This window comes from Episyrphus balteatus, chromosome 4, assembly GCF_945859705.1.
Source record: "Episyrphus balteatus chromosome 4, idEpiBalt1.1, whole genome shotgun sequence".
Classification (NCBI taxonomy): domain Eukaryota; kingdom Metazoa; phylum Arthropoda; class Insecta; order Diptera; family Syrphidae; genus Episyrphus; species Episyrphus balteatus.
This window is the reverse complement of record NC_079137.1, coordinates 33,327,625-33,351,155: the sequence shown is the minus strand read 5'-3', so window position 1 is coordinate 33,351,155 and position 23,531 is coordinate 33,327,625. Positions and strand designations below refer to the sequence as shown.

Sequence of the window (23,531 nt, the reverse complement as noted above, 5' to 3'; positions counted from 1 at the left end):
TGGAAGTATGAAAACGCGTAACTAAAATATTTATAAAATTTAGAATTTAGATCATGTGTTATGATCTTGAGTGTTCGTAAGCACGATTGTTTAAAATTGAAAACTCTGAAAAATCGGGCTTAAATCGTACACAGAGTCGTCAAGGATGATTGAATCCTTTAAAGTTTAAACGAAAAACATAAGTTGACACTTATTTTAAATTTGTTTGTTTTTTTTTGGTTATGCTGTTCTAATTTTCTACACACCTCTGTTAAAATTTTTTTTGCAACCCGAATTGTTGAGCTCGTGTGAAGCTGAGATGGCTGGTCGGATGGCTGCTGCTACTGCTTGTGGTATAGAAAAGTTTTGTTCTCTCCTCATTCTGCGTTTAACAGCGCAGTGTACAGAGAGTTCTCTATCAGAGCTAGAGGAGTTTATTCTCCAGTACGTACCGAACCAACTAAGCATCCACTCTGGTTCGGATCGGGCTGCTACATATAATATTGTTGCTGCTGCTATCTGGCTGCTGCAAAAAATTTTACACATACAAATTTTCCATTACTGGAGTTTTCTTATTTTAAAAAGATTGGTTTTTTTCTTGGTTTTCTTCTTTTTAATCATTATCCTTTTTATAAGAAAAAAAAGAAAGTAGTAATTAATTTTCAAGTGCAAAGCTATGTGCGGTAGTAGTTTGTTGAAAATTCGCTATCATTTTTTGTTCCCAATTATCAGTGAAGCATTTGTATCCTCGTCGTCTTGGTCGTCGTCGGGCAGGCAAGGGCAATGGTACGTATATATATGTAGATACATTTTTTTTTTATATAACTACACTTGTTGCATGTTGAGAATTTTATTGTGTACCTCTTTTGATATAATATAAAATAAATGATATTTTTTTTTTTGGTCTTTTCATTTCATTTGTGTGAGGATTAGTATCTATGCCAGGAGTATACTATTTTCACATTTTGCAATCTTCTCATGTTTACCTATTATAAGATTGTTATACGGTACGTGTTTCTGTTGGCCATTTTTTTTTTCTATTTTCTTTTTGTTTTGTAAAAGCCAGGAGACTCGTTTGTCGGATGTGGAAGCCTCTTCCACAGGCATTCATATGTAGTCTACAGGTACAATAGAGCCCAATTCGAAAAGTTTATGTAAGGCAGGTGAAAAAAAGCAATTATAAGCAACAATACGAGTATAGTAAGTCGACATACAGATGGATAGATATAGATACACAGGTGTATATGTACCTGTACAACAACGGTGGTGTACACAATATAGAAGAAAATGACGGTCTGGTTTGTGTCTCAATTCAACAGTTGGGACACATGAAGGATAATAGTATTGTGGGAGATTGTGTGATTTCCTTGTTAACAACATTTTGTGTACACAGAACCGCTTATTGCTCTAATTATGGTTCTATAGGTGGTTGGTTGGTGGAGGAGTACTTTTCGGTGTGTATTCACAACACATACCTGTGCGCGCCAGGACGACATACCTAGTCGTTGTGTTCTTTGTGGAAGACCCTTTCTCTACGCACGTAATATATTCTTCGTTACACAAAAACTACCGTCCTCGTCGTTGTCGAAATTGTTGTTTTCGTCTTCGTTCTCATTGTCGTCTATATAAGGATGTCGAATAGGTTTTTATTTGGGAAATAAAACGCTTTAAGATTATTGTTTCACATTAAGTTATATTTAATGATGTTGTGTAGTTGTTCAGCTTAAGGGAGTGGTTTTATTTAATTGTTTAACGCAGATTTCGGCAAGAAAGGACATTTAGCCAGGAATTTTTATTAGTTCTATACCTGGGTATCTACTTTCTCTTTTTTTGTTTGTTTGTTTATTATGAGTTAATTAATTCAGTGATATTTTTGTTGAATATTTAATTGAATATAGTCTTCTCAGACAACCAGCGAGCGTCTATCGTTTTATTATGGTTATTCAAACTTTACAGACATAGACAGTGTCACGTCGGTCGATGTTATCGTCGTCGGCATCGTTAAATATTCAGAATATAAATCTTAATGTATACATATTTGCCTAAACTCTTGGAAGTTGTGATCCTTGCGCTTATTGATATTATGCCAAATAGTATTAGGTTATTGTTTGTTGATTTATTCAAATTTTCACACAAAATATTGGGTTGAATGATGATGAAGTGTCCGGCTTGTGTTGATTTAAGGAAGGAAGTGCGTCCGTGTCGGTCGTCGTCGGTCGGTCATCGGAAGACCTTCATCAATGGTTTATACAAGAAGGTCAAATAACTTACATTATGTCAACATTTCAATCTGTCGAGACATTTTGTAAGTTAATAGAAAGGTTGTTTTAGAATTTTTTTATTTTAACTTTACTGATGGTTACCGAGAAGGTGTGAAAAAATTATAAAAGGCCAATCCCTTGGTATATTGATGTTGACTGACTGAATAATGTCATATGGAAGGGACAGGTATTTTTAGAGATTTTTTCTTCCTTAAAAAAATCTTAAAGGTATCGGCATGTTATATAAATATATACATTTTATTTAAAAAAAAGAAAAAATCCCAAACGATACACATTTAAATTTTAAAGTGAAGGATTCATTCTAAGAAGAAAAAAAAAGAAAACAAATCACACAGGTGTCATATGGTAGGTAGAACACAAACATATATCCCCATTTTATTTCGTTGAAAAACTAGTCCAGCGGTAAGGATGAAATATTGTCGTTGTCCCAATTTTATGTTTAAAAGCGTTCTGGTTTGATTTGAGTTATGTTCAAAGTTTTATTTATTATGAACCATAAACTGTCAAAATAAGATGAATTTATTTTTATTTTTTTAAGTTAAGCAGAATGGGTTACATCTTTGAGTGTATGCTGTACAGTAAGCATATAAATACGTGGGAAGATATTTTATAAAATAAAAAAAAAAATGAGTTTCATGAAAACATCCAGTTTTTTCCTCCCTTAACTGATTCACCAAAGTGTTTGGATTTCGTTTAGTGTTTATGTAATCTTTACAGGCTTGTAAAATAAATTCATTTTAAAAATATACTCGAGTCAAGCTTAAATTGAATCGATATTTAAACTATCTAAATTTGTATTTACTTAAACAAACAATTACCCGCCCTTAATACATTTTTCTACTTAATTAAAGCAAAAATAGGCTTGACTCATTTTTATTCTGAACAATCAAGTAAAATTTGTCCAGCGAAAAAATGCAATTTCTTCACATTTTTCTGCACCAAATTGACTGAGCTTGCATAAGAATATATAAAAATTATCATCATAATATAAAAATACATTATTTTACGAAGATAAGGCATTTTAAATTATGGGTCACTGGGGTGTATGCGTAACTTTTTTTTAAAATGTTGTTAAATATAAAATAATGTTTGTTTCTGTGAAACAATACAAAATTTGAACTGTTAAAGGATTATATTGTTTTCGTAATGAAATATTTCAGTAAGCGGCCGATTTTCGCTCTGTACCATAGAAGCTTTCCCAATGCAAAGTTTTAATTTAAACAACAGCAATAAATGCAATCAATTCATCAGTTCCATTAATTATATTAATCATATTTGTAAACCCTTAAATTTATGTTTTACTAATGATAATCCTTTTAGATGAGATTTGACTTCAGCCTTAACCAATATGCCTTTTAAGCCGGTCTACTCCATAGCAATCTGACTCAACTTACTCGTAGCAAGTTATTTTATGTCATTCTCATTTTTAAAGCAATACTTTCCTTGACTTTAGTTGACTTATTCTACATTTAACTTGAGTTTTTTAGAACTGTTAGTGCACTATACCAGCTATATAAGACTTTCAGCTCTTTTATTAGTTCAGTTGCTCGAGCAACTTGATAAAATTTTGTGATAACACTGGTCAACAAAGTTTTTGCAAAAGAAACTAAGTTATACTTTTCTAAAGGGTTTTCGTGTGCTGAGCTCGAATTTGAGTCAGAAAAACATCACATTCGAAAGTATCGCATTTTCACACCTTTTGAGATTATTTCTTAGCGCGTTGAGTTTTGTTTTAATTAAATATGAACTAGTTTTTTTCTTTCTAAAACCGTTTAATGCTTTTCAATATCTCTTCATTTTCTTCTAGAAATCTTAAGTTGAAACTCAACGTGCTTAGTATAATATGTCATATTCATTTGCGTTTAATAGGACAACTTTGGCACAACGTTGCATTTATATTTTCTTAAGTTTTATACTTTTTTGAATAAGAAAATTATATTTTTCTGACTGAATTTTCCCCCGAAAAAAGACATTTAGAAATGTAAATGGAATTTTGTGTCAAAATTTGAAAGCGATCGGTAAAGAACGTGTCGAGATTTGCTTGGCCGGGACACAAAAATTGCTTAAAAAAGTAATCAACTTGTAATCAAAGCAATTGTAATAAAACTTTAAAACTGCAATTTTAGTTTTTCTCAAAAAAAAAGTCAACTATCAGAAAAATGTCCTTGGCGTTTGCGTTTTGCTTAAATTAAGCTACATAAATAGAATTTGTGTTAAACTTTTGGCTATATATTCATATAATAGTCATCTAAAAGTATAATGTGTATTTAAATTTGTAAAAATTATTTGGACAACACATAAAAAAAAAAAATTGGGATTAGCATATTAACAATTTAATCAAAAACTTACAAGCACAAGTTTGTGCACAAAGGGTTGATAGTTGAGTCTGGTAGAATATTGTACGTGCAGATCCGAAATTCGGTATCAAAGACTTATAAACTTCAAGGAGTCGCCTCGGTTTTATAATGAGGTTCTCAAAAGAATTCAATGTTCCTCATATTCTTAAGGTTCTTTATTGTGCTCTCGTCCGTCCCATCGTTGAATATCGTAGCTGTGTATGGTGTCCTGGCTACGACGTAGCCATAAATAAAATTGAAAGTGTTCAAAAACGATTTTTACTATTTGCTCTCCGACATCTCCCTTGGGACCCGAATCTAAATCTTCCGCCTTATGAAAATCGCTTAAAGCTTCTTGGACTATCGACACTCAAGAAACGGAGAGAAGTTACCAATGTTCTTTTTATTTACCAACTTATATCCGGATCAATCAATTCACCTAATATCCTCAGTTTGCTGAACATCAACACTCGCCCAAGACATCTTGTCACATGGAGAGGAAAAATCCCAAGTTTGAGTTCACAATAATATACCTAATATTACACTACATATTTTGTTTTTAATTTTGTTAAAAAAGATAAATAAAAACATAAATTTAATTTGCCATCAACAATTTAATTCAGTTATAGTTTTAATATTTCTAAAAAAACATTGAATTTAGAAAAAAATATTTGTCTTGTTTTTTATTTATTGAAAACCATTTATAATCAATCTACCTCTTTTCAACTGAAGCCGTATAACCTCGAACTTCAAGCTAAACGATTAAACCAAAAAAAAATTTTTGTTTTTATTTTTTTTTTGTGATTGTTTTCAGTTTGATTTGTTTTTGTTTTCTTTAGATTAAGGTCTAGACTGAGTTCAGATAGATTTTGTTTACTAAGATACATTTAAAAATATGTAAATATGTAGATCTTTTCTATAATAAGAATTAAAACATGTGCTCATAGAAATCGTGTTGTTAAGAGTGGGATCAGTTAAACGCTTAGCAAATTACAACATTAAATCTTTAAATAGTTGCCTCAGTAGGTTTTTACATAACCAAACTATGTTATTCTACTACAACTGAACAAAAGTAATTATTTTGCTATTTTTCTTTCAATTTTAATATGTCTGACCTTAAACAGACCCCTTAGCCTTTTGTCTCATTCATATAAACTATGCCAATTGTTAAAATATAAAAAAAAAAAATAAATCACACATTCATAAAGCATGTTCATTATCAACCCATAAAAGAATATCGTTTTGAAGGAATACTCAGAGTTCCACCCTAAGTTTCACCCTAATCATAGAACAAAGAACAATCATTATACTTTTTGCAAACAAAACAAAGCTTTGATGAAAAAATGACAAAACAACAATCTGTGTCGAAGTCATACAAATGCACATGTTTTGCGTACATAAAAAAAAAATAAATATATATAAAAAGATTTAAGATATAATCAATAAAATATTCGTGTCAAGAGAATCATAAAAAAAAAACAAAACAAAAAATAGCCGGGTATTTAACAAAGAAAAACGTGATACTTGTAAAGCACTCTTCTTTCTAACCCTTGAGTATGAGACTCGTTGAGCACGTCAACAGGTTATAATTGCTCAGGCAATCTCCCCAGTCATACCACTTAACAAATCTGGCTGGGAAACTTTTAAGAGGTTTATGTAGGATGCTGATGTTCATCATGGGGACTATGTTGTTTATTATTATAATTAGTCCACTTTATGTTAAAAATTTGTGAAAAAATATATAAACAAAATCTTGTTTTATTGTTTAATATGTATTACGACTTATTTTCTAAAGCTGAAGAAGGCAATGAAATTATCTATGTAAATTTTTTCTTCGTTTAAAGAATACAAATAGTAAAATGTCAAGTTCACGAAGTTCACCGGCGAGTCCTAGGTCACCCAAATTTCAGCAACAGGCCTGGGAGTCTCAGGGATGCTCAAGTGCCCCAAAAAGTCCCAGATCCCCAAAAGTTCATCAGCAACAAGCCTGGGAAACATCTGGAGGATGTTCATCGGCTCCAAAAAGTCCCCACAGAACCATTCCAACTTTACCCCAGCAGCCATTTAAAAGCCCAAAATCACCAAGGTAATAAACATTCCCAAAACCAAATCACAACAAAAAATTCCATCTAAATGTATTGTATTGCTATTTGCCATGTATTCCATCATTATTCGTAGACATTTCAAAAATCAGTCATCCCTTAATTGTTATGAACAACCTAGGAGTCCATCCATAAGCACATACAGCAGCTATAGCTATGACTCTGCCACTAGTCGCAAATTTGAAAACCCTCCACGTAGTCCAAAGATCACAACCACCTTTGCCAATGATGAATCTGATTCTAATTTAAGTTATTACCAAACTCCTTCACCGATATCACGGAGCCCCAAAGCACTTCCAACTTTGCCAAATGAATCCCCAGAATATTACATGAGCGGCCAAATGTCCCAATCACCTAACCGGAGTCCACTTCCACCACGTAAATTTGTTTTCGATACACCCCCATCTTCGTCTGAGCTGACATCAGGTAAAAAAAAAAACGTTATCTTTATTCCTTACAACCTTTAAAATCTTGAATTTAAAACTTGTTTTCGATTTTTAATAAAATTTGCAGCGAAGAAATTCGAATATTACGAACCACAAACCCCAGACGATGACGAAGATGAACACAACAATGACTTGATTGTCATGGATGATGCCAACTATGGTCATGGCCAATTTCCACATTCTTTACCGATGTCAATGAGCACATCATCATACAATCACAGGAGACATAATTCCCTGAAAGGATTTGGCAAACCACGTCCCAAGGATAACATTCCTGTTTTAAATGAATGTGACAATGTGACGGATTTGTTTACATATCAGAAGGAACTTCTTCTAGCCGATGATCCCAATCGACCTGGTAATAATGCGTTTCTTAAGCGAGACTCATGTGTTACTGAATCAACACAAATATCTATGGATTCATCGGATACAAATAATACGTCGATGACGACAGCAACAACACTAAGTTCTGATAATTCGGGGGCACAGGGGTCTGAATCACGTCGAAATGCCATCCACAGTAGTAATATGGGAGACAGTCATCATTTTGGTGAGCATTATAAGCATGAGGAGCAGCACAGACGTTTGGGACGTCGACATGCTATAAATATTACATCAAATCCAGGATATCAGGTAAGTTATCAGATGGTTTATATAAGATTTTTGTTCCATCGGATGCATTAGTTTTTTGAAAAATTAAAAATTAGCCCAATCCAAAGATTTTTTTTTCTTTTCGTAATTTTTTTGCACAATGCTCAAACGTCCAAATTTAAGCTTGTACTTGTATAGCAAAATATTAAAACTTTTCACTTAGTTTTGAAAAATAAATCAAATTTTCCAATCAAAAACACCCTTTTACCTAACAAAAAATTCATGCACTCTTTTGATTTGAAGTGTCGCAAATAATTTTTAAAATGCATAGACTGACTTTCTTTCAAATAAAATCTATAACTTATTGGAACCGATGTTGTTTGATACAAGATATTCCTTTTCTTATTCAAATTTTTGAATATTCATCTTTATTTGACAAATTAAAAAATTTTGAATTATTTTCGGAAATGTTTAGTATTCAAAACCTTTTCTTAATATTTTAAAATTTATTCATTTATAAAACAAAAATTAATATACATTCAAAGAATGCAAATTATGTAGGTAAGTAATCAAATAAACAGATAATTTTTCAAGAAGATGATTTTACAGAATTTTGCAAAAAATTAAAAAAGGGTTTGGAAAATGTTAAAAAGCGCGCGCTTTTGAACATTTTCCAACCCCTTTTTTAATTTTTTGCAGAATTTTGAATTTTGAAAAACAGAATTTTGAAAAACAGAATTTTGAAAAGCAGAATTTTGAAAGCAGAATTTTGACCCCAACCCTAGAAAAAGATGTATTTGTTACACTGCAAATTATAATTTCTTGCATTGTAAAAAATATAGGAAATTAAAAATGCATCCCTGTGGAAATTTTAATTAAAAACGATTTTGTAGTCGCTCAGCGACTAAGGGTAAAGCTCAGTGTAGGTACAAACAGTCCAGTCTTTGTGATACTATTTATATCCCAAATTGGATTTTTCACGAATCCTTTACTTGCCCTTTAATGCTGTATACTTACACATATATTTTATATAGGTACCTATTACAATGAGAATGAACTTGTTGAATAGTTGACAAATTACAACATTTTCAACTAAAAAGCGGAAACCGGATTCTATGTTTATAATAGCTTCATTTACATATAAAATGGGAATAATAAATATTTTTGAGGCTGTTTTTGCTCCTTCAACTAGAATGTATGTATGTATGTATGTTTTTAGGACTTTAGGTTGACAGAACTCTTGTTTATAGTTTAAATTTTGTTTAGTCATTTACGGCAAATTATTAATTAGTCAATTAAATCTCAGTAAGAGCTTATTGGAAGGATTAAATATTTTTTGTTGATTTTATTATTCTTCATCAATAATTTATGTACATAAATTAGGAGTGTTTAGTATTTTTTTCCATATCTACTTTTAATACAAACCCTTTTATTTGTCTCCCAAAGAGTTGAATTAAAAAAAAAAGTCCTTCTGCGTTTAAATATGTTTTTGATGACAATCCAAAGAAGTTAATTTTAAATTTTTCTAAACCTAACCATAATGAATTTTTTTCAATTGAGAACGGGGGAAACATTTTTGCAAAAATAATAACCGTATAGTTAAAAAAAATCCTTTAAAAATATACAATGTTGGAAGGGAATGCGTATAATTGGGTTCAATGACTGTAATATGTAAAATATCCTTCATATATATTGTCAACTTGTAAAATGGTGAATATAAATATGAAAATGAATATGGTCTAAGCTTAAATGCAGATTCGAGTTAATTTATATGATAAAAGATAAATTCGCATCACCTCATTTAAATTTTTATGCCTAATATTGAATTGTTTTGTTTTATTAAACAACTCTTTTTAGATAGTATTGCTAAAATATAGATAATTTAAATTTTTATTAACAATTTTATATAAGGTCGCTTTTACCTGCATGTTCTTTAAGCTCTAAAGAAAAAAAAACATGGTCCACAGGTAGATCACGAATGTGAATCCGTTCTTTTGTAATTTTTTTTTTTTTAATTTTAAGTCAATTTTTAGAAAATGACCCCTCCGTCCTAAACGTGGTGTGAAAAATAATACAATTAAAAAATTATTGTTTTGAACGCTTCTATAATAAACCGTTTCAATCCTCGGCGCCTAAATTATCGTACTCGTGCCCGTGTCGTTTGCGCACTTTTGCTCATTAACAAAATATTCGCAATATATTCGAAGCTTTATCGTGCTCTATATTTAAAGTTTTTCGACGTATCTACATATACTTCGCGTCACTTGAATAGAAACAACAATTTTTCTTTAGAAAAAAGCGATTGGCGTTTTGGTGAGGTAACTTAGTAGATTTTTTGTTTTGCATTTTCAAAGAGGAACTTTTAACAAACAATTTATTTATTTATTTATTTAATGCGTTAAGGACTAACGTTAAACACTTATTATATATCTTAAAACTAGTACATTTTAAATTTACATTACATTCTCGTATTAAAAAAGATTTGTTTGAATTTTATACTTTTAAAATTATCATTAACAGAAGAGATCATAAAGTAATATTTATTGAATACTGAAATCAACTGATTAAGAGGACTATATAATCCATAATTTACTCTACTGAAAGCTGGACATAAAGGTATTTGTCTTCTTATGTTAGCTTGGCTAAAACTGAAATGTAAACGATCCAAAGTTGATGGCGATGTTATAGAACAATGCTGTAAAAACGAGAAACAGTATGGCTACTAGTTGCGTTTTTTCGCATTACTTCACAAAAAACAGTGTTTTTTTTGAGTCACTTGAATAGAAACAAGCTCTTAAATTAGATAAAAATGATGAAAAATCATGGACAACACTAATTTTAGTAAAGCAATATTTTAGTTTGACATTATTTGCACATTATAACCAATTATGGGCTACGAGCTACCCTTAGGCACCACAGAAAATGCATAAATAGAAGCTAACATTGAAAATGCACTTGCACTGTACACAATCGTGGACCTAATTTGAGAAAGTGATTTTAGTGTTTGGTAACTTCTTACAAATTAAGAAAATGACATTTTCTACAATATATGCATCCGGAATGCATCTGTTTTGTTTCTATTGCGTTGTTTTTTCTGGAACTATCCTTGCGCAATCTCTATGACGGTTGTTCTTCCACGTTCCTAAACTTGCCAAGAGCTTCTACCATTATTTCTTAGTAAAAGTTTGCATCTTTTCTCGAAGCGTGATGCTTCAATTTTGCTATTGCACATTAGAGTGTCCGCAAGAAATCGATTTTCGAAATTTGGTCGGGGGAACCCCATAAAATGTTCCGCCTTTGCAGATTTTTAGATAGCCAAAATTTAAGCTCGATTGGATAAGTCTAAATGGTGCCGACACTCGCTCAAAGTATCAAAAATCTCTGTTTTTTCACTGTTTTTCGAAGAAAATTAGCTCTAGCTCCCAAACAGATGGGGTTATTTTCACTTTTTATATATTAAATGAAAGGTAGTGTTATTACACATAATTCAGATTCAAAATTTGTTTAGTTTTACAAAAAAAAAAAATATTGTCATCAATTTAAATTTTCAGTACCTACCTCAAAAAGAGCTGAAGTGCAAACTCGATTTAAAATGAAACTTTTTTTACTGTTTTATTTAAAAAAAAAATCGAAACATTTAACAGATTTCTAAAAAACAAAATACTTAACATCGTGTTAAATTTCTTATACATAATTATTGAAGTAAATACTAAAAAATTTAATCAAGTGACTTACTTAAAGTAGTTTTGGAAGCATCAGGATATAATTTTCGGCACTCACTGACTACCTGAAGTACATATGGTTTTTGTTCCTCATCTTTAGTTAAAAGATTATTAAAATCGGTTATTAACTTGACTCCTCTTTCTGCCATGTCATTTACGACTTTAAGTGTTTTCACTTTCTTAAAGCCTTCTTTAAAATGGGGGTTTTCGGGCCAAAGATTTGGAGGTTCTTTGAGAAAACTTGTGTCTATTTTCAATCGGCCGAAAAAGTTCAATGTTTCTTTGTTCACAATATTTTTTAACCCTGCTGTGACAAATTGTTCAATTTCATGTGGATGTAGCTTTGGATTTACTATTCTGTTGGTTTCTGTTTCTCTGTTTTTTAAAATTATGTTGGCCATTTCTGATTTTTCGCCATCTGGTAAAGTTGGGTCAAAGAACGCCAGACCTACCAGCTCTGAACTCAAATACCATAAATGGTTTGAGAATTTAGCAAGAGCCTTCTCTGAAATGTCTTTGTCTATCTTGCGGTATTCAATGAAATCACGCAAAAGATCAAGATCTTGTTTAGGAGCCAGATAAGCTCTTGGGCATTAAACCAAGCCTTGCAGTAAATTTTTACGATGAAAACGCAGATATCACCGAGAGCGTTACGTTCCTCGTTACTCATTTTAAACTGGCTTCGAAACATGAATATTTTTAAGCTATAAATAGCTTTGGCCATCCACCTAGCATGATGAGTGGCTCCTGGTGTTCTGAATCCAACTACGCTTCCATCTCATTTTCCTGCTACCCGATGGCCCAGAGGTTGCCTGAGATAGAGAAACATCCATTCTATCCCCATCCGCAGAATTCTGGCTATATACTTCTTCTTGAGCTTCCTCCTCCGTCCCCTGTGTTTCCGCGTCATCTTCAGTATCTTTTAAAATCAGTCAACATTAGCAAAGATCTAATTAAAATGATAATAATACTAAAGCTTACCAATATCAAATCTGAATTCTTCAATTCTGCGTTTTTTTCAGTAATGGTCAAGGCATCTCGATGTGCTATATCAAAGAGATCGTCCATTTTCAACGCAAATTCTTTTATTTTATTTTTGGTGCTTTCAAGCGTTTTGTTTTTATTTCGTTGGTGATTTCTCCACTCATTGTAAAGTTTTTCTAATTTAACAATGGCATCTTTTTCATATTTTGTTTGAATTCTGGCTTTTTCCCAAAAAATAAGTACCTCTCCAATGACAAGTCTTGCAGATTCCTTTAAATTTAATTTTACAATTCGCAAATTAAAAAATAGTGTTGACAAAACTTGACGATTTGAGGGTAATTTACACCCTGTAATTTGATGAGACGGATAGCCTACAAGAAAAATTTTTTCTCGGGTGTTTGCTGCCAATGCCATATCAACGAACACAAAATATATCTGGAAAACACTAACAATTCTTAAAACTTCTTTTAATCTTAAAACAAAAACGCAACAGAATTAATACTCACATTTTATTTTAAGTTAATTTATTTTATATACAAAGGAAAATTAGCAAAAAGCGAGAGTTTATCTTAATAAAATTATTGAACTACCAACGAAACGACTCGTGAAGCTTAAACTTCATAAAAAAAACAACAAATATGTATTTTACAACTGCATTTTATTTTGTTTCTATAAAAAAAAACGTAAATAAACAGAAAAATTATTTCTCTAAAATTTAATTTTTTTTCTATTAAAAGCTTAAATCCTGAAAATTCCATAACACTTCGTTGAATATCTTAAGATTTGTTTTAGTTTGTCACGACAATTGTCAAAATTGAGTTAGCCCGATGTTAAAGCGCTCGCCTATCAATCCAGGCATAGCAGGTTCAACCCCCACTGGGTGCCCTTTTTGTTTTGTTTTTTTTTTTTCAGTCAATTTTACTCTGTGCTTCTATAATTGATAAAATTATTATTTATTATTATATATAATACGAGAAGCATTTCAATTAGATAGGTAACATCAATCTATAACATAGAAAGTTTTATTTTAAATCGAGTTTGCACTTCAGCTCTTTTTGAGGTAAGTACTGAAAATTTAAATTGATGACAATATTTTTTTTTTTTGTAAAACTAAACAAATTTTGAATCTGAATTATGTGTAATAAGCACTACCTTTCATTTAATATATAAAAAGTGAAAATAACCCCATCTGTTTGGGAGCTAGAGCTAATTTTCTTCGAAAAACAGTGAAAAAACAGAGATTTTTGATACTTTGAGCGAGTGTCGGCACCATTTAGACTTATCCAATCGAGCTGAAATTTTGGCTTTCTAAAAATCTGCAAAGGCGGAACATTTTATGGGGTTCCCCCGAAAAAAATTCGACAAAAATTTTTTTCTATGGGAGTTGCGGTCACTCTATTATACATATTTAAGATTTCATAAGGACCTATTTGGGAAGGTTTGTTTTGCTAACATTAAAAAGTGTTTTTTTTTGTGAAAAATTTTTAAATTTTTCATAGCGCACTAAAATTGTTAATTCTTTTCAAATTTAACTTACCAGGAACCCAAAGTGTAATTTCGCACTTCACTTTTTTCTCCCGAAGCAATAGAAGCACCTTCAACCAACAGTGGGTTTGAAACCAATTGTAAAACACATAGAACTCCCAAAGGGAGGGCACGTAAACTAATCATTTTCACTTAAAATATTTGTTTAATTATTTTGTTAATTTCTATTAAATTGAATTTTTTATAGAAATAAAAAATTAAATCGCTTATTGTTATAATATAATACTTTTGTAAATGCAAGCAAAATATTTGGCAAAATAATTTATTTAAAAAAAAAAATAACAAAAACACTTAGAATTTAATTTTGTTTCTTTTGTTTTTAAGTACACGTTCAACAGAACAATTTATCACTTTTGAGTTAAAAAATAGTCAATTTTTTGGATTTACAGAAAAATGCATAAGGCAATATTTGTAGATAATTTTATGACGAACAGATTTTCCATAGATCCCTATTGACCTCCGAGCAACAGGTCACGAGATATATGCGAAAAACTGATTTTCGTGACCTTTTGACCTCTATAACTTCTAACGCGGAAGCGATATCAATGTCGATTTTTCACATCTTCATAACAACGCCGTAACGAAGGTCTATACCAAAATCGAGCCCAGTAGGAATTTTTCCGCAGATTGGGGTAAAAAATGCCTAAAATTACTGGGCTATAAGAAATTGCTTAAAAAATATTTTTTTTTTAAAAACGTATATGTTTTCAATTGAAATGTACCAAATATTTTTAATGTCTAATTAATATTAAAATTTTTGACAATTTGAACTATTAGAGTGAGTTTGTGGTTAAACAGTTTTGCATCTAGTAGCTTCAGTTATGATACTTGCAGCTTATTAATATTATGTTTAGATTTACCAATAAAATTTGGTTTTTATTTCTTTTAGATATTGCATAGTTCCCACTCAACCTTGGACAGAACATGCTCAGACAGTGTAGTTTCTCTACGATGCAGAAAGTCTACAAGCGATTTAACTTATGACAAAGATGACATAAGCAATTCAAATGGAAAACAACACAGTGGAAATTCAAATAATCATGGAAATAATAGCAATGGTGTATCATCAAATAATCCCAAACCTAGAAGACGTGGTAGCTCCAAAGGAGGCCTTGCATATTTAGCTTCGCGTAGAAATTCACGTGAATCGATGAAAAGTGCTTGTTCAAATACTTCGATTTTTTCGAACGATGATATTGGTCCATTGGCATTTCAAGCATCGACACGTGGCCGACAAAGAAGAACTTCAAATTTCTTAGAACTTCCTGGTAAGTATGAAAGTTTTACCCTGAATCAAAAACTGATTTCTAAAAAACAATGATTTTAATAGTTCCAGATCATGTAAGGCCGAGGGTATGTTCCCTTCCGGATAGACCTTATAATCCTCGTTTAAGTGATGATTTATACCGCTTACGTCACTTCTCCATTAGTAAAGGCAATGTAGTGAATTGTGGAGATTCAATCATATCAAGAAGGTCAAGGAGTAATACAAGTGTTAACTCAACAAATAGCAGGTAAAATATAATTTGTTATTTCAACTGATATAGTGATTAATTTTTCTAAAAGACGATTTTTAACATCTATTGCTGAAGTCGCAAATTTTGAGTAGTTTTTTTAATGCTTTTTTTAAAGCTTTTTTGTAGTTTTTAAAACATACAAAACATTGTATTGTATAGCTAGTTAGCTCCGTAAAAGATTTTATAAGAATTTTTTAACTGGGCTAGCTACATTATTTCTCATAAATGTAGTTTAAACTTTGTAGATTTAGAATCCGCTTTTTATTTTATTTAGGGCTAGTGAGAGGTCACCATTTGATGGCTCATGTTGTGGTGGTGGCTATGCTAATGTAGATTCCATTCCACCTTCCCCAGATACTGATGATAGTGAACCTCCACCTCCACCAAGGCAAGTTTTGCGTAATTTTTGCTTTAATTTTAATTTTTTTTTTAATCCTTTTGGGGTTCCGAAGGGTTTGATTTTTGGGGACTGAGATACATTTTCTAGAGAAGACATTTTTTTTATATATATAAAAAATATTTTTGAAACAACAGATACAGAATTGTTATGTTAGGAGATGCAGGAGTAGGAAAAACTGCACTCGTGTCTCAGTTTATGACTTCGGAATATATGCACACTTATGATGCAAGCTTAGGTAAGTTTTTCTTCTATTTATTTTTAATATATTGAAATGAATTATTGTGAATTTGTTAATTTTTGTAAAACTATTACATATGATTAAAAAAAAAAACTAAATAACAACCTTAGACCAAGGTTTTGGGGTTTTACTTAATAATTCCAATTTGAGTTTTAGATGACGAATTTGGTGAAAAAACTGTCAGTGTTTTATTGGATGATGAGGAATCGGAATTGGTTTTTATCGATCATCCAAGTGTTGAAATGAGTGTAAGTTTTTTTTATTTTAAAATGAAGAAAACCAATTAAAATTGTTTGTTGTATTGTTTTTGTTTTTTTTTTGTACAATATTTTAGGTGGAAAATTCCTTAACTACATATGAGCCTCATGGATGTGTGGTTGTTTTTTCAGTGGTAGATAAAACTTCTTTTCGTATTGCAGAAGAAATAATAAATTATTTGTGGAAAGAAAATATAACTAAAGATAAGGCAGTGATACTTGTTGGCAATAAGGCCGATTTAGCTAGAGCCAGAGTTATATCAACTCAAGGTAATTATTATGGACAAAAATTATGTAGGAATTTATAAATGGGTTGATCCTCAGTTTGTTACATTTATGCTTTTTAATTAATGAAATGATTGTTTAAATTAAGCAAAGTTTTCTATTAAACGCAACGGGATTTAGAAAAAAAAAAAAATAAAATAAAAAACAAAATAAAATAAATCAATTAATATAAAATAAAATTAAAGTTTCGATTCAGAATCTTCTTCTGTACGGATACCTCGGTTAGCTTAATTATGTGGTGTGGTTTTCAAGGCCGCAAGTGAATCTAATTCTGAAAGAATACTCTACAAATAGGGTTTGGTGCAATTTTGATTTAATTAAGTATACTACAACATCGCGGAGTGGTCGAAATTTGTAAGACTTCACTTGCCTTCTTCTCCACAAAACTGAGAGAACTTCTTAAACAGTTAAAAGTCCTTTGATAGGTTTCAAGCTAAAACAGTTATATTTTTTGCAAGACTTTCATTGGATTGTAAAGCAATAAACATTTTTTGAAAAGCCATGAGTTTATGCCCGTTCTTGTTCAAAGTTGGTAAATTTAGAAAAAAAAAATTCTACTCGAAGATTAAATTGGAACAGTTTTTCTAAACATCCATAACAATTTTTGTAAACAATTAGAGTGAAAAGAATGCAAGGCATTAATTCATATGCAAAGGTTAAAAATGGATTTTGTGTTCGTGAAAATTCGAGAATAAAAATTTTTCTTTATCAAATTACTTGTTTTATAATGCACTAAAATAAAAATATAAACACAATACCCATCAAGATCATTTTAATTCAGGAGGTAGTATTTTTGGAAATTTCGTAACGCTATGAAAAAATTTTTCTTAAAAAGAAGTTAACTTCATGAGTAAAAAATTAAAAAAATTAGCTTTTTATGTCCGATATTGGTTATCGGCGAATTACAAGTTCTAAACGGACTTTTAAATGCTGAATCCCATATTTCATTTATGCTTTCGCACGACTAACTAAAGCATTAGAATAATTAACAAAAATAATGTCATCAAGTCTGATGAATTATTCACGAATTAAACAAAAAAAAAAGTTACGTATACACCACAGTGACTCTTTAAGTACAACCCGTAAAAATATTAAAAACAATTTAGTCTTAGACCATAAAGTTTAACATGTTGAATATGAATAAAACTACATTATTTACATTATATTAAATGTTCAGTGTAAATTTAAGATGTGAAATTCAAACATTTCGGAAATCTTAAGTCTCATGTTTAGAATACATTATAAAAAAAAAATTCTAAAAATTATCGGCCCTTTGTTTTACTTACCTTAAGGACAGTACGAACACTATGATATTGATCACATATTTTCTTGAATATTTTTTTTTTTTTATTTTTCAGCTCTCATTAAAAAATCCCTTACACTCTCACCTTAAATGATAAAAATTTAAAAAAAAAAATGGTTTAAATAAAAAAAACAAATGCTGACAATAAAGCGTTTTTAGATTTGAATACAAAAAATCAATTAAAAGCAGCCTGTTTAAAAACAAAAAAATGACGGAGCGACGCACGCACTTAGCGCGGTAAATAATGCTATCGCATGATGTTGTGCCTATTAATCTTTGCAATTACAATTTTTTTTTCAATTCAGCTTAATTTTCAACTTTTGATCAACTTTCTGCTCTATATCACAAATACATTTACGCAGTCATAAACACATTTCCGTTCGTTTCAAAAAACAAAATTGAAAATAAAAATGTTTAAAAAATATTAGTTTTTTAATAAATTTGTCAAAAACAGGATAGTGAATGTTACACTCCTTTTCATCAGAATAGGTACACAACTTTTCAAATGTTCAGTATTCGTTTTTTCCTCACAGTGTAGGAAAAATAATAATTTTTTGATTTCAAGTTATTGTTTAAGATGTTAGCAGCTAGAATTAGCTTGATAGAATTAGAAGTACAAAGATCCGAGGAAGCCTTCATGTTAAAAATACCATCTCCCAAAAAATTGAACACGACCGACTCAGTTGGTATTGCCATGTTCAAAGGAGAGATCCTGAGAACCCCGTCAAAAAAGCAATATCATATAACGTTCCAACACGAAATAAAAAGAAAGGTAGGCCTAAAAACTCCTGGTACAAGCAAATGCAAATGCCTCAGAAACGGAACAATACAAAACCGGGAGGCTTGCCGCCGATTTCTGAGGTCAGCCCGGCGAACCCCACAGGCGGATCACTAGTGTGAAGCAGTAACGTGATAAGGTTATGATCCCCTCGACATCGAGATCATAACAGCGCCGAGAAAAAGGAAGAAGAAGAAGAAGTTTAAGATGTTAGCAGAATCAGCAAAAAAAAAAATAATTCAAAACGTGTGGTTATTTTTCTTGTTTCTCTATGGCAAAGCATTTCACATCGTTGTTGTTTCATCAGAATAGGTACACATAAAGAATGATGTCAAAGTGGTCCATGAAATGAATTTAAACCAAGTTCTTCTTAAAAATGTATTTTACTTATTTTATTTTTTGTATAGTGGCGTTTTTATTCATAAAAAAAATAATAAAACTGTCCATTAAATCTCTTTATGCAATCTATCTGAATCTCTTCCCTAAATTGTTAAATGGTGGGCTAGAAAATATTTTTGTCTTAAAATCGAATATCACAAATTTTATCAGTACGGGCTAGCCATTTCCAAACATTTTCAACAAGGTTTAGGGTTGTTTTCTATGGTAGATACTCAAGTACTTTCTAAATTTGCACTGCCTCCCAATATTTTACAGAGCATTTTTTGTGGTAGGAGGCGTGGTCCTGTTAAAAAATTCAGAATACTGGTTCACAAATACTAGAGAATTAAGGAAAAATTTCTTGAATATGCATTTACAAATAATTGTGACCATCCTTCACGTTTGAAATTCATTATTTGTATTATAGTAGAAGATTACTTTCTTCCATGCTTGAACACTTCTTAAGACAATGAAGTTAATAAGAAATACCACTCAACTTTTCATGTGGTAAAGGATTTCAAAAACCTTAAACGCATACAAATCTGTTCTTGGTGTAGTAATGGTGTCTTTTCAAAATTCAGCAATTTTAGAAGATTGGGACTAATGACCATTCTATTTACTGTCCTAAAATTACAAATAACAACTGTTTTTCACTTTTATTATTGTCATTAATCCACCAAAACTGGTAGCACATGTAAAAGTTTACTCGTCTTAGAGTGTTTTTTTTTTGCATTTTTTTTTAACACCATTCATTTTTTTTTCCCAGAACGTTTGTATCTGAAGTCTGGATGGAGCATATTCACAATTCGTAATATTTTTTAATCATACCAGTACTGGTGGATCCTTCATTGTGTGTTTTTTTTCTTAAGGTGTTTTCGCCAAAATTTAGATTTTAATCCACCCATGTTTTTCAAAATGGTAGTATGATTATTAAATTACACTTAGGAAAGTCCAGTTATTTGTTTTAATGGTAAATTTGCTCGAAATCCACAAAAACATTAAAGATAACAAGGGTGTACCTATTCTGATGAAGAAAAAAATAAGTTGATTTTTCCTCAAAAAATACTTTACAAGAAAAACAATGCGAAAGTTATGGTCCATTTTGAAATAATTTTAGCTGTTGCTTTTCCCAACATCTCAAACTATCAAAAAACAATAAAACCTTGTTAGGTCACGTACCACTATTGGTAACAAACGGTTAATGAACATTTGAAAAGTTGAGTACCTATTCTGATGAAAAGGAGTGTATGTGTTTCAAAATTTTGTTTTAGATGCTGCTAATTTCCACAAATGGCATTAAGGTATCAAGTTAAAAAAAAATGTTTCTATAACTTGTGTTAAAAAATAGCTTTAACACCCAAACAAATTGTTGTAGAAATCACAATATGAAATTGACCTTACAACCAATGTTATCTACAATACTGTTGAATATAATATGAACTGATATATTATTTAATTTTAAATCATAAATAATTCTTATGAAATTTTATATTTATGAAAATTCACAACAAAATACGAAATTCTAAACGATCAACCCTAAAACCATTAAATTCAGTTGACATAAGTTTGTAATATTTCAAATTTTTTTTTTCAAACAAGAGGGCAAATCTTTAGCTGCTTCTCGAGATGCAAAATTTATTGAAACATCTAGCGGAATACAACACAATGTTGATGAGCTGCTTGTTGGAACATTAAAACAGGTAATTTAATTAAAGCAAACAAAAAACTAACTTAAATTTAAAAACACTCGTTTAATCTTAAAAAAAAAAAGATCCGTCTAAAAGAAAATCGCGAAAAGAAAGCTACCTCATCAAGGATGAAAACTTCTCGAACTCACATATCTTTACACTTAGCTAAAGAAATTTTGCAAAAAATTTGCCTTAGCGATATAACTAAATCTAAGAGCTGTGAAAATCTACATGTGCTGTAGATTATACTTTAACTTTAAGTTTATATAACTAAAATAAAAACAAAATAAAACAAAACTCTTCTAAAATATTAAATAAAAAAAAAACTCTGTTATTCATCAAAAAAATATATTTATACACAAAAAGTTGTTGTTGGATTTTTAGCCAAAGCGTACTATACTTACTCGTGAACTGAAAACAAAAATAAAAAAAAAAAACAAGGCAAAATATTTGCCTTTAAGACTTTCATTCTGTTAAAAAAAATAAATTTTAATTATTAAAAACAAATATTTATTATTGTATGTAGAATGTTATAATTATTATTGTTGTTTAGACTGTTTATGTAGATCAGAAAAATAAAATAAAAATAAAACAAAAAAGAGAATAAAAACTGTCAATTTTCTATTGCTATTTTATATATGAATATATATCATGTACTTCAAATAAAAACAAATATTATTATGATTATCATAAAAAAAAAATTATGTCTTTCGTTTAATTTAAGACAAAAAAAAAAATAATAAAACTCTTCCATAGTAGAAATTAAACGGGAACGACTGTTATTTGATGTAGACATTTCCAGTATGTGTAGCTTATAGATATGTAACCTATATTCTAATATGAGTTAGTAAGTCAAATAAATTTACAAATAAAAAAAATTACTTGCGAACATGAAGAAAGAGTTTTTACAAATTATCTTAAAATTACAAATACAGGGTGTTTAAAAGCAAAAACTGCACAGGGCTCAAAAATATAATAATTCTAAACAAAAAAATAAGAATTTCCGATACAGCTCATTCATATAAGAATTAATACTTAATTAATTTTATAATTTGTAAAACAGAAAACAAATTTCTTTTACGCGTTAAAAACTCTTCTAAGCAATATTTTTTTTATCTTAAAAGAACTTTAATTCTTTACACAACTTTTTAACGTTTTTAATTTTGCTTTACCACAAAATTACTACACTACTACAAAATTACATACTGATTACTTTCTTCGTGTTCCGAAAAGAACAATATTTGACTTCACTAAAAGCCTTTGAAAACAAAAACAAAAAAAAAAATCACGCAACTTACACTCAGTCACAAAAGTAAGTATACACCCCTAACTTTGTTTAACCAAGACCTCAAAAAAAAGAATCTAACACATTTTCGAAAAAAATGTAAATGTGGTTTTATTTCATTAATCATTGCCTACATATTTAAAAAAAAAATTTGTCAAATAATCAATACTAAATGAAAAAGTGACAAAAAATTAAACACAGTACAAAATTTCGCATTACAAAAGTAAGTATACAGAGAAGAAAAAACTATGAAAATCGATGTTAAAAGTATAAATATCTAAATTTTTTTGGGAATTAATATATTTTAGGCTACCCCCTAGACTTGACGAGGTCAAACTCACTTGAAGGCATTGATTTTACTAGATTTTTTGCAACTTTTGGGCCGAATCTTTTCCACTCTTCCTAAAAGACTCGTTTCAGCTAATCCTTTGAATGCTTCCTTACTTTTCTCACCAAATGGTCTAACAGATGCTAAATAGTATCCAAATCGAGTGACTGGGGGTCGTTTGGATCTGGTTTTGAAAGTTTTTGATCAAAAATTCACTCAAAAATACCGAGTTTTGCTTAGGGCCGTTACCTACCTAATCAATCCATCTTAGCCTAATTATTCGACACTCTGGTGCAGGTTTGTCTGTAAAATATTTAAAAAACAATACCCATCCATTGTTTCCTCAAGGAGACCAAATAACCCACACCAAAAGCTATAAGCAAAAACCCCCATACCATAAACGAATCACTGCCGTTTTTACCAGTACCTTCCTTCCTTTTCGGATCTACTTATTTTATCGGTTTTATAGAAATATTGCCACATCCATAACTCATATACACGTAAGACGAAGTGTACTGCTCAGATGGACCTGGTAAAATTTGGAGAAAGATACAAAAGTAACAAAATCCCATCAAAAAGCGGGTACTGGTAAAAACGGCAGTGATTCGTTTATGGTATGGGGGTTTTTGCTTATAGCTTTTGGTGTGGGTTATTTGGTCTCCTTGAGGAAACAATGGATGGGTATTGTTTTTTAGATATTTTATAGACAAACCTGCACCAGAGTGTCGAATAATTAGGCTAAGATGGATTGATTTTCTTCAATAAGGGTAACGGCCCTAAGCAAAACTCGGTATTTTTGAGTGAATTTTTGATCAAAAACGTCCCCCAGTCACTCGATTTGGATACTATTTAGCATCTGTTAGACCATTTGGTGAGAAAAGTATGGAAGCATTCAAAGGATTAGCTGAAACGAGTCTTTTAGGAAGAGTGGAAAAGATTCGGCCCAAAAGTTGCAAAAAATCTAGTAAAATCAACGCCTTCAAGTAAGTTTGACCTCGTCAAGTCTAGGGGATAGCCTAAAATATATTAATTCCCAAAAAAATTTAGATATTTATACTTTTAACATCGATTTTCATAGTTTTTTCTT

At 30.6% G+C, this 23,531-nt stretch overlaps 1 protein-coding gene across 4 annotated transcripts; it reads left to right on the top strand.

Annotated features, from left to right (window-relative positions):
- Nucleotides 1-352: 352 nt before the first annotated feature.
- LOC129917735 (dentin sialophosphoprotein) lies at nucleotides 353-22,122 on the top strand. Of its 4 annotated transcripts, none has more exons than XM_055997821.1 (12): nucleotides 353-765; nucleotides 6,442-6,683; nucleotides 6,950-7,125; nucleotides 7,213-7,778; nucleotides 14,877-15,255; nucleotides 15,318-15,501; nucleotides 15,779-15,892; nucleotides 16,039-16,139; nucleotides 16,293-16,390; nucleotides 16,477-16,669; nucleotides 20,743-20,843; nucleotides 20,915-22,122. In XM_055997821.1, the coding sequence occupies exons 1-12, from the start codon at nucleotides 763-765 to the stop codon at nucleotides 21,071-21,073; spliced, it is 2,316 nt and encodes a 771-aa protein (XP_055853796.1). In that variant the 5' UTR covers nucleotides 353-762; the 3' UTR covers nucleotides 21,074-22,122. The 4 variants fall into 4 exon arrangements, with proteins under 4 accessions (XP_055853796.1, XP_055853795.1, XP_055853794.1 ...); XM_055997819.1 differs by having other exon boundaries at nucleotides 354-765; nucleotides 6,776-7,125; nucleotides 16,299-16,390; XM_055997818.1 differs by having other exon boundaries at nucleotides 354-765; nucleotides 6,776-7,125.
- The last annotated feature ends 1,409 nt before the right edge of the window (nucleotides 22,123-23,531 follow it).

Bases quoted from the DNA above. Each gene is read 5' to 3' on its own strand.
- LOC129917735 (XM_055997818.1), top strand. The intron at 7,779-14,876 runs GTAAGTTATCAG...TATTTCTTTTAG, and splicing joins CATCAAATCCAGGATATCAG to ATATTGCATAGTTCCCACTC. The intron at 20,844-20,914 runs GTAATTTAATTA...AAAAAAAAAAAG, and splicing joins TTGTTGGAACATTAAAACAG to ATCCGTCTAAAAGAAAATCG.